Source organism: Acartia tonsa, chromosome 4 (genome assembly GCF_053477335.1).
Source record: "Acartia tonsa isolate MP-2025a chromosome 4, ASM5347733v1, whole genome shotgun sequence".
NCBI classification, from domain to species: domain Eukaryota; kingdom Metazoa; phylum Arthropoda; class Copepoda; order Calanoida; family Acartiidae; genus Acartia; species Acartia tonsa.
Window position 1 is genome coordinate 51,037,876 of NC_137263.1, and position 10,985 is coordinate 51,048,860.

Sequence of the window (10,985 nt, forward strand, 5' to 3'; positions counted from 1 at the left end):
CGGCAGCTAGGCCCCAACCGCAGCAAAACGGCGAACGCATACGCCATAGGTCGGAGGAACTACCCAGAGTGCCGACAAAATCAGCTCAGCCTGTCATGCCTCCACGTGGTACGTGTCATGACCGAGGATCAACGGCTGACAGGCCTTTATCTGTCGATAATTCGGGTCAGGTACCAAACAGTGCTCTTATCGACGTAATTCGCATGCTAGTCAGCGATAGAAATCAGAAAAACCAGCAGAGCGCCAGTGCTTCTCAGCCATCGACCAGCAATGGTGTTGGCAGCGTCCAGCAACAGCAAGTTCAGCAGCAGCAGAGGGCTGGCATACAAGCATCTCAAGCGGCCAATTTTCAACAGGCTACGCCGTTTCCCCAGGGGTGGCAGATGGTCGCGTTGCCGAGCAGAAGACTTGTCGCAGGCGTGCCTACAAAAACAAAGCCGCCCAGTTTCTGCCTAGTACATTATGCCGTTACGCAACAAACCAGATTGGGAAAAATAACTGAGGTCAACGCGCAGAATTGCCGTGACTCCAGTTATTTGAGGTTGATGCAGAAGACTGGTCTCGATCTATTATCTGTCCAAAATAATATCGAGGTAACATTATTACAATTATACGATAAAAAAGTCTCGTTCGCAGTTCTAGTTCCTTAATCTCTTTTGCGGTTTCAATTTTTTAATTTCACAAGTATTGTGGCACTGAGATGTGTTTTTTATCTGTAATGCTGTAGATCTTAATAGGCACTAGAGCGGTTTATCTGTACAATGTAATATTTGAGGTCATTGTTGTATATCACCATATTTGATTTAAGTAACATTTAAGTGTTATAAAATTTGTTACGTTTTAAACTATAATTTAGGACGCAGTTCGCGAGCTTTACAACATGTATTTGCCCCCTGAGGCCCACGCCGCCGTGCATCGCAGTATGGAGTTCTCACTTATGGCCATCGAGCTGCTCAAGTTCATGAGTCTCTACACGAGTTTGGCGTTTACAAACAGCCCCTCTGTGGTTGTCAAGTTTGCCTGCAACGATAACCGTGAAGTTCTGCAGGGCGAGAGGCTAACCAGATTAAATACCTTGCGCAAGGAGCACGAAGAAAGTGAGAAGCGCAGACGGGACAGAGAGCGGGAGGCTAGACCATCTGCGAAACGCTTCACTGGCACGTGCCACAATTGGTAAGCGACAAAAATTTTTTAATATATTTTATTTGCAGCCGTTTTGAGTTTGTTGTAATAATAGTTGGATCTCGATTTTGCGTGGGCAATCAATGGATATGCCAAATAAATAATCAAGGATGTTTTCTTTTCGGAAAATACATAGTTTAGTTTTTTTTTAAAAAAAAAAAAAAAAAAATATATTCGCAATTTAGCTTACCATTTAGCAGAGAGTTTCTTAGTTGTTAAATTCAGCCAGTCTAATGTTTTATTATATTTTCAGCCAGAAACAAGGCCATAGAGCCTCTCAGTGCACAGCTCCTAAGAAAAAGGACTGAAGCGAGGCTTCGAGTTCCCCGGCCATAGCGGCATATCCATCCACCAAAGCCGAGGAGCTCCTTATTGACGATGTTATCGCCCCGCTCGATAACGACAATTTAACTGACACAAATTCTATTGACTTTAACTCCAATGGTAACATTGAAAATGACGACAATATTTCTGTAAAAATTGTTACCAGTGACTTAGTAGTAAATTCTTTAAGTGACATTTCTGACCAAGATTTTGCGGCTTTTATTGATAAGGAAATTGACCGGTTGCAAGGCCTTGGTTTTGGTCCAGTTGCAGGAGGGATCCATGATCCAAAGGCTCAATTATTTTATGAACAAATTTTAAACGCCAGTGATTCAGTTTTAGAACTATTAAGAGACGGTTATAAGCCGGACATAGTTACTCCTCTTCCTGAGGCGACAGATATCAGGAACAATATGAGCGCTTTGCAAAACATTCAATTCGTTCAGGCAAAAACAGACAAATGGGTTAAGGAAAACATTGTTAGAAAAGTTGATTATAAACCATATTTTGTCAACCCTTTGACGGTGGCGTCAAAATTGGATAGTGAGGGTAACGTGAAATTGCGACAGTGTCTAGATCTGTCGCGTACACTGAACGATTGTTTAAGAAAAGTCTCTATGAAAATGGAGGATATCTCCATGGTCCTTCCCAGAGTTACACCCGGCTGCTGGATGTCCGTGTTGGACATCTCAGCGATGTATTGCCATTTGGCATTACATCCAGAGTTCCGTGGTTTATTTGGTTTTGCGGTTGTCAACGCCTCCGGCACGCGGGAGTTCTATGAGTTTTTAACGCTGCCATTTGGCACAGGTTAGTTATTTTTATCATTTTCTAATTCTATCAATGGCATAAATTTTCGATACGCAAGTGCTAAAACGCATAAGGATAGCGATGTCTATTGTTTAATGAATGCAATATGAAATTTATTTGACAGCCTCATGCATGCTGAAAACCAAAAACCGAATGTATATTTTTTGTTTTTACGTTTTGGTAGTGTGTTTTTCTTAAGAAACGATCGGGCGTCAAATTGAACTATACGTTTTTCTTCAAATTGATCCATAAGAATGCAATATTTTTTGTCAGGTCCAGCCACATACATAATGAATTCTCTGATAGTCCCCATACGAAGATTCTGCCACGCTCGAGGCATCGATTTATCGACATTTGTCGATGACTCGTTCAATTCAGCCTTGTCTAAGATTAAAGGATTGGCTAGCCTTAAGTTCATAAAATTTGTGTTCGAAAGCACAGGCTGGACGTTAAATTTATCGAAATGTTTCGGGCCTGCCACTTCTTTGTGTTACCTGGGTTTCAATTTAGACTCGATTTCCATGAGAATCAGTGCCCCTTTAATGAAGATAATAATTCTTACAAATGATATTAACGCTGCAATTTCAAAAGCTGATAGGGTTGGTGTAATACAGGCCAAAGAATTAGCACATATCCTTGGTGTATGTTGTCACCTTCTCCATTCTCATGGAAATATAATGAGAGTGGTGACTAGAGCATGTCAGCAGACACTCGGATTGACTGTTCAGGAGAAAGGATGGTCCGGGTCGTTAGTTATAAACGATAGAATGTTACAAGAATTCGAAATGTTGAAAGTTTATTTAATAAGGTGTGTACATTCGAGTTTTTAGTTTTTGAAATGTTTTCAAAATTAAAAAAAAAAAAAAAAAAAAATTTTTTGCAAGATACAAGTCCGTCTCAGTTGTGCATATATTTTTTCCCCGGCATCTTACGAATGTTTTGTTTAAGCCTCGGTTAAGTTTTGACGTTCATTTAAATATGAGTTATACATTTAAATATTCTTTGTTTTTATTTTAGTTTCAACGGACAACCTGTCAACAAGTGCAATGCTGTCATCAACATTATCCAACCTGCGAAGCAGGCAGTTTTGCTGGAAGCTGTAGATCCTCTAGACATCACGCAGATAGAGTCCATCATGGTCTCTGATTCGAGTGAATCTAGGGCTTATGTATTTGAAGCGGAACAACTTCGTTTCATAAAGGAGTTTCCCTTCGAATACGATGAAATGCAGCAGTCCAGTACACTGCGAGAGTTGTTGGCAGTTGTTAAAATGTTTGAACAGGAATCCTTTCTCCAGCAAAATAGACACAAAACAGTGGTTTGGTGCACGGACAATTGCGGCTTAGTCAGCATTTTGAACCGCGGCTCTAGAGTAGAAATTCTACAGCGCCATGTGATAAACATCAAGCTAGTCCAGCTACAGTTTGACATTATTCTCCTGCCAGTATGGCAAAGGAGGAGCACGTTGTTGCTCAAAATTGCCGACGAGGGATCTAAAGTGAGTAACACCGACGAGTGGTCGGTAGCTCTCGAGGACTATAATTTAATATGTGAGAAATTTATGGTTATGCCGGATACCGATCTTATGGCCAGCGCGGCAAATACAAAATGTTCGGCGTTTTATTCAAAGTTGCCGGATAAAACGGCATTAGGCACCGACTTTTTTATACAAGAATTGGATAATAAGCGCGTCATGTACATATGCCCTCCGGTTAAAGTTATAGTTCCAGCACTACATAAAATTTTAAGTATACCGTCCGCTACTACCGTTTTTGTCATTCCCTTATGGCAGTCTGCTTGTTTTTGGTTGCAGTTTATTGAAGCCGGAAGGTTTAAGTCTTTCATAAAAAGAATTTTTGTGTTTAAGACCATTTTTACATCAGAAGCAGCAGATTGCATGTTTAAAGGAATGTGTAATTTTTCTATGATCGCTTTATTGATTAAAACCTGAGTTGTGCATTTATTAGTTAATAGAAATGTTCTATTTATTGGGCTACGATACTTCTTTGGCAAGATTTAGTAAATATACAGATAAGACTTTATTAGATCATATGGGGAGGTTATATTTCTATTTTCGTCATAACGAAAACATGTAATAAGATTTGAAGATAGTTCATTCGTACCCAATAAAATGATATCATTTTCCATGCAGATATAATTATTTTAATTCATGTATACATCTGATTTGTAATCTAAAGTATTCAATAACCATTCAAGTCCAGAAATCATAGGATCGTGAGAAGCATTTTTATTTCTAAAAATATTTACATACAATTTAGGCACATTATTCTAAATTCAGTTAGGTTGTTTGGATGAAATTAGATTATGTATGCTTATAAGAGAAACCCTGCTGGTTTCGGACTTTTTGGTTTTTCACAAGTACTTTTATTATCCATTTATGTCCTTTTATGTATTTGTCAAACATTCGGTCTTTCCATGAAAGTGCAATTTGAAAATTATTCTAGTCTGTGATACGCTCTGAAAATTTAATATATAATTGTTGGCTGTTCAAGAAATGGGTTTTACAATCTTAATATTTGGCCTTTTTTAGTAGTTGATTCCGAATGGATTTCATATATGTGAACACTGATTTTTTACAAATTAAACGAGTTTTTTTCGGAAATTTGTTATTTGAATTCTCAATTTGTATACCCATTTCAGATTTTATATTAGAGGAATCCGCGGAAATCAGTATAAAATGGGTCGCGCCGGATTTGATCCAGCTTACCGAGTCAGAGGACAACAAAGACCTATGAGAGGCAAGTATAGTTGTTCAAATGATATAAAATCGGGTAGTAAAGGCAAGAATCGAACGTTTTTTCGGCGTTAGGATTGGTAGTCTTTTAGTCTCAGATTTATGATACAACAAACAAAGAAATTTGTTAATGTACAACGGTCGTTTTCGACACATATTTTTTCTTTTCATTCAAGTGGCTGCATAACTGTCTCTATAAGAGGTTTTTAATGCGTACGAAGTTTTGTTTATTCAAACCTATGGTTAATTTAATCTATATTTTTAGTTGGAGAGGGTCTTCCTGCTCGAATTTCACAGAGGCCAGCTCTGAGAATCATGAAAGCAGCGCGAGGTCTGAATTTGTCGCCAACAAAGAGTCGAGATGCCAAATTATACACGTCGTCCCGCGCCCAGTCCACCACGAGCGTGCATTCCCAAGTAGTGGAGGTATTTCTTGCCTATTTGCGCAAAAGGAATCTGCCTGCAACCACGTTCCAGGAGAGGGTGTTGCAGGACTTCATCCATTATCTGGAGGATATAAGGAAGCCTTACTCCTTCCTCAAACAGGTTTGTGGAAGTTTGAAGGCATGGTCATACATAATAGATCAGCCTGTTTCGGAATTTTCACAACGTGTGTCGCGGCTGTTGGAAGGAGCGGTGAGAAGGGCAGCAATGGAACGCGCCCCCGTCAGAAAAGCCACGCCCATTCCTAAGGGCGTTCTCACGGCAATCATGCGCAAGATAGTCTACGACTATGACTCCATCTGGGACATTCCGCTGCCAGTTTTCCGAGCGACGGTGGCAATAATTTTGCAGTTCCACACATTCACTCGTCTCGCCGATCTTGATCAAGTGAGGGCTTGCCATATAAGCCAAGATCAAATCGGCGGGGTGGAAGTCCTGCGAGTGATCTACCCCAAGAGGAAGAATGACCAAGAACATGAAGGATGTACAAATCTGTTGGCATCAGAGGGCGGAGATATGTGCCCGGTGGCGCTGATTAAGAAGTACTATCGCAGATGTGGATTTCAGTTCATGGGGGAAGGGATACTGGATGAAAACTTCTTGTTCTGCAGATCTTCAACCATGTGGCTGCCAGGAGGTAGACAAATTGTAGCTGACGGCAGGTATCAACTCTCGCCACAGACTCTATTGAATGATATCACGCAGTTATGCCGTCAAGTAGGATATTTCGGCCCAGTGGGCAGAAAGTCCTGTAAAATGTCCGGGGTTTCCGCAGCGTGCGAAGCCGGCTTGTCGGACGAGGCGTTGAGGGATAAGGGGAAGTGGCGGTCGATTGAGATGTCCCGTATGTACCGACAGATGACAGAGCCATATCAAATGGCTTTGTCGCGGTGCATTACAATGCAGGACGATCCACAAATAACGGATTTTGCGCGGAACTCCGGTCAACCAATTTATCGCGGGGCGCAAAATCCTAGGTCGACCTCCCATCCCCAAGTCTCGCGGCGTCCGTCCCCAAGCAGACATGAGGACATTATGACACAGCGGCCACAAGACAGGCCTGCGTCGGCAGCCCAAAGATTATTCCCATGCCAGCCGGTGATAAACGGCCACACAAATAGAGCTGGGCTTTTTCACAATATTGTGATAAATTCTCCGTTCACAGGAGGACAGCGAACGGCAAGATTCGTCGACGACGGCGTTGTCAACACACGTTTCACAAGAAACACTGACGCTTTTCGTTCTTGGTTTTAGCCAAACAAATAAGTTTTCCGTTAAGTATTAATTATTATTTTATGTAATATTCGACCTTATAGGTTATGTCCTTTGTGTTTTATCATGGTATTTCAAGGTTAGTCAAGATATTAAGGTTGTCATAAGATTTGGCGGCGGTTAACGATATAATTTTGTTTCGAATGACATAATTCGACCACATTCGAAGCGCGACATGCGTTGTCGGATATTTCATCGATAAGCTATCGGTTTTTTCAGTCCCAATTAACAATATTACCATGAAAGATACAAAGGATTATATCCATTGAAAATTCATACTGTGTTAAATCTAGTACCTGTTGTATTAGTCATGTCAGAAATCTAAAACTTATTCTATCCAAATCATGCTACAATTTATTTCTGATTTTTGGAAGTAATCTATATCTTAATGATAATAGGATTTTACGAAAATTTTTTATGATATAACGTGCAAACCAGTATATAATCTATGAGCATTATTTTCAATCAGTAAGCGTTTCAAACAAGTTTTTTATACCAGTGCAAAACAATACAGTCATCACAGCCTCTTTATATATATCACAGTCATCCCAATACTTGTAATAATTTATTTATGTTTTTCATGTTCAAGAAAATTAATATAAGTGAAACAATAATAATGAGTTAGTCATTTATTTTATGAATTTTTTCATTAGTAAAATTTATAGATTTTTCTCGGGAAATAATTCAGCGTTTACACGACCAGCAGTTCGTGGGTCTCGGTTTCAATTTAAGCCATATTTGGAAAATACCTCCTGGAGGTGAAGTGCTTCCTTAGACTAGGCTCTTTCAGCAGCAACCTTGATCCGTTTCTCGCTTGTAATCGACTGTGGGGAAAGCCGTTCACGCGCCCAATGACATATCCTAAATATTCATGTTATAACGGCAGTTTTTTAAATCATTGCATTTATATTTTATTAGATCATTAAGATATTACTTCATTCTCCGGCCGTTATAGCTTCTGCTCAGATGAATTTACTTATTCTTTTCTCCCTGTAACTGAAAGTGGTTTTTTAGAAGATAATTATATGGTTGGTTGGTTAGGCCATGTTTGCCCGTGGTGGTTGACTGTTTGTTCGCCACACCTAGTTGTGGGAAACTAGTTTCATTTACTAAGTAGAGAGTTAGACACATACTGTCCACTAGTATAGAGTTAAAATGTCATTCGCCGCCAACGAGGAGTTGTACAATGCTTTGCAAAGTCGTATGGATCTAATAAAGGAGGAAATGCTTAGTAGAGCTACAAATACTGATGATATCGAGTTAAAAAGGGCACTGACCAGGTGCCTATACCACCATGGTTGGGTGGAGGCTAACCTGCGTCATTGTCGCCCTGCTGCTGAGAGGTCAGCTGCCGCGCAGGCTGCCGAGCTGTCTACTATGCTTCAAGATATCAATCGACACGAGGAGGAATATCGTGCCATCTAGATGTGTCACCACATGGTTATTAACTAGTATCAAAAACATTTGATTATATTTCTAGTTTAATAAAGTTGTGAACCAGCCTTCCTAAAATAAATTGTTTATTTTTGTATCCAGAGTAGTTGAATGTGTGTCTGTAGATCTTAAATGTTTTAACCGTGTGCGATTTTTTAGATAAATACTTTTTCATTTCGATTGGGAAAGTTTTTTACCTAGGTAAATAAAATATATTAGTTTTGTCAATTTCAGTCATTTAATCGACTAAACCTTCAAGGTTATTGCAATCGGACGCGTGATCTTTATGATTACAAGGTTCCACGGAATTTCAATTGATGTTACACCAAGCAAGGTGATGATGTTGGTTATCTAAGATCGTAATAATTCGACGTCCGCATATCGATTGACGTTTTTTCGTGTAATTATAAAAATCCATGAAAAACAAGATTCTTGAAGATTGGTAGTCTCATTTGAACACTCTGTTAAGAAGGTTGCGATACGATTCAGTCATATTTCCGAAGTTTAAATTTGGCAAATTTTGCGAATTCCTAGAATCAGAATGGAAAGAAATCATAGAGCATACGAATTCGTGCGGTATGTAAATCAGAATTACCTAAGATTCAAAATTAAGCACGTTTTCGTAAAAAATCGACAAACGAACGTTTTAATTGTACGAATAAGCGTTCAACTGTGAATTTTTATCGAAAATTTTCTATCGAAAATGTGCTTATTTAAGATTGACGAGCGAAAATTTGTTAAACGATTCGAATGAAAGCACGTAAGACAAAGAACTTATTCTGTTCCTATAAATTCTTTAAATTTACCATTCTCGAAACTTCTGGGTTACTTTAGATGGAACAGATTTGCTCGTTCCGAGTCTTTCCGCGTTTTATTTCGATCGAGCTTCGGACAATATGGCAAAATTGAGTAGGTACACGTTCCAAACGGATTTTTCTGGAATTCAAGCTATGAAACAATAATGTGAGGTTTTCATTGAAGTATCTCAAACGAAAAAGAAAATGTTTTGTTTATAAAATAGCAACCTCATGGTTGACAAATTTCAGAGTTATAAATAAAAATTTATAATTATAAACAGCATTTTAAAAAAATATTTACTGTTTATTTTCAGTCTAGAGTATAATTCTAAAAAAAGTAAAAAAATTATACTTTCAATTTATTTTTTGCATCTAGATGACTTCAAAAGTTGACAACCTGGTTTATATATAATTACTTGCGGCATTCTATAATACAAGTTGCCAAAACTTAAATTGAAAATTATTAATTTACAAAAAAAACATATTTTAAAATATGTTCAAAATTTATTGTTAAACATTCCTAAAGTTCTTTATTAATTTTTCACCCAAGTAGTATTTTCTATTTTTAAACGTCAAAAATAGAAATCATGTTCAGGGTTATCGGCGACATTTTTATTTAAAATAGCAGACAACAATTTTACATAACTAATCAGCTGACCGATGCTTATACGCTCTGGCTAAAAGGAATAAGCTAAAGCACAAGACAAAAATTGGAAAATACTTAAGACTGTAAAGTAAAACAATCCAGAAACAATGATTTTTTTATCACTATATTTTATTTTACAATTATGTAATGATGAAGTGTTTACTTAAGAAAAACATAATTTTGAAAGACAATACCCCGTTTTCATAAAATAAATTGACATCGGTTAGCAGCTTAGACATAAGTTAAGAGTGCTGTTAAGTGTTTCATAGACCAAACTGAAGTAAATTTAACTGATCATGATAACCGATGTGTGACGTCATAACATAAGTTAAAGCTAAACCAATGTTCACATCAGTTAAGACTTAACCGAAGGTGATAAAAACAGCTTAACCAAAGCCAGCTGTCGAAATTCGTACGTGGCATTTGTACTTCAGAAGAAAAAAATAAAAACAAATAATAAATGGGGTGGCATTAATTTTGTAAATTAGCAAACAGCTACGATGATTTTGTAGATTTAAAAATAAAATTTTTTTAAGGAAGAAAATTTTTTTTTCTTCTCACATTACAAACCATACCATAACAAAGCTATCCAATAAATATAATTAATTCTAAACATTAAAAATTACTTATTACAAGACTGCAGTCGCGCCCAGCCCCCTGCCCCCACCCAAAAAAATAAATTTTGAAAAATTCAGCATTTGCCTATTTTGAAGATCTTAATTGACAAGGGATTTAAAAAAAAAATTTATCATACTAATATTATATGTATTTAACCTAAATTAAAAATTTCTCCTTTGTACTTTTTCTTCATTTTCTATACTCTTTGCATCTTTTCATTACTTATACCATTAATTAAATAAACACCAAGACGTATTAGGTCTTTTTTATAAGACGACATTTGTCACAAATAGGCCTTTTATGCTAATTTAAATGAATTTTAGTACGGCAACCCTGCCTTTCATCGGTTAACTGCGACAGCTTAAAACCTATGTTAAAAATGACGCATTTTCCACATCAGTTTTCTTAAACAAGCAGCTAACTGATCTAAAATAAGTGTGGTTAGGTTACTGTACTCAGTTCAGTTACCAATCATAAAGTACGCAAAAGTTTTATAATGGTTTCATAAATAAACTGATGTGGAAAATGCGTCATTTTTAACATAGGTTTTAAGCTGTCGCAGTTAACCGATGAAAGGCAGGGTTGCCGTACTAAAATTCATTTAAATTAGCATAAAAGGCCTATTTGTGACAAATGTCGTCTTATAAAAAAGACCTAATACGTCTTGGTGTTTATTTAATTAATGGTATAAGTAATGAAAAGA

At 37.5% G+C, this 10,985-nt stretch overlaps 2 protein-coding genes across 2 annotated transcripts; both read left to right on the forward strand.

Annotated features, from left to right (window-relative positions):
* The first annotated feature begins 729 nt into the window (after nt 1–729).
* Nucleotides 730–1,575, forward strand: LOC145317664 (uncharacterized). Its single transcript, XM_080158821.1, has 2 exons — nt 730–1,173; nt 1,436–1,575. Exons 1-2 carry the CDS (start codon nt 881–883, stop codon nt 1,488–1,490), a joined length of 348 nt encoding a protein of 115 aa, XP_080014947.1. The 5' UTR covers nt 730–880; the 3' UTR covers nt 1,491–1,575.
* Nucleotides 1,493–3,550, forward strand: LOC145317665 (uncharacterized). Its single transcript, XM_080158822.1, has 2 exons — nt 1,493–2,316; nt 3,334–3,550. The coding sequence occupies exons 1-2, from the start codon at nt 1,920–1,922 to the stop codon at nt 3,417–3,419; spliced, it is 483 nt and encodes a 160-aa protein (XP_080014948.1). The 5' UTR covers nt 1,493–1,919; the 3' UTR covers nt 3,420–3,550.
* Nucleotides 3,551–10,985: the final 7,435 nt, after the last annotated feature.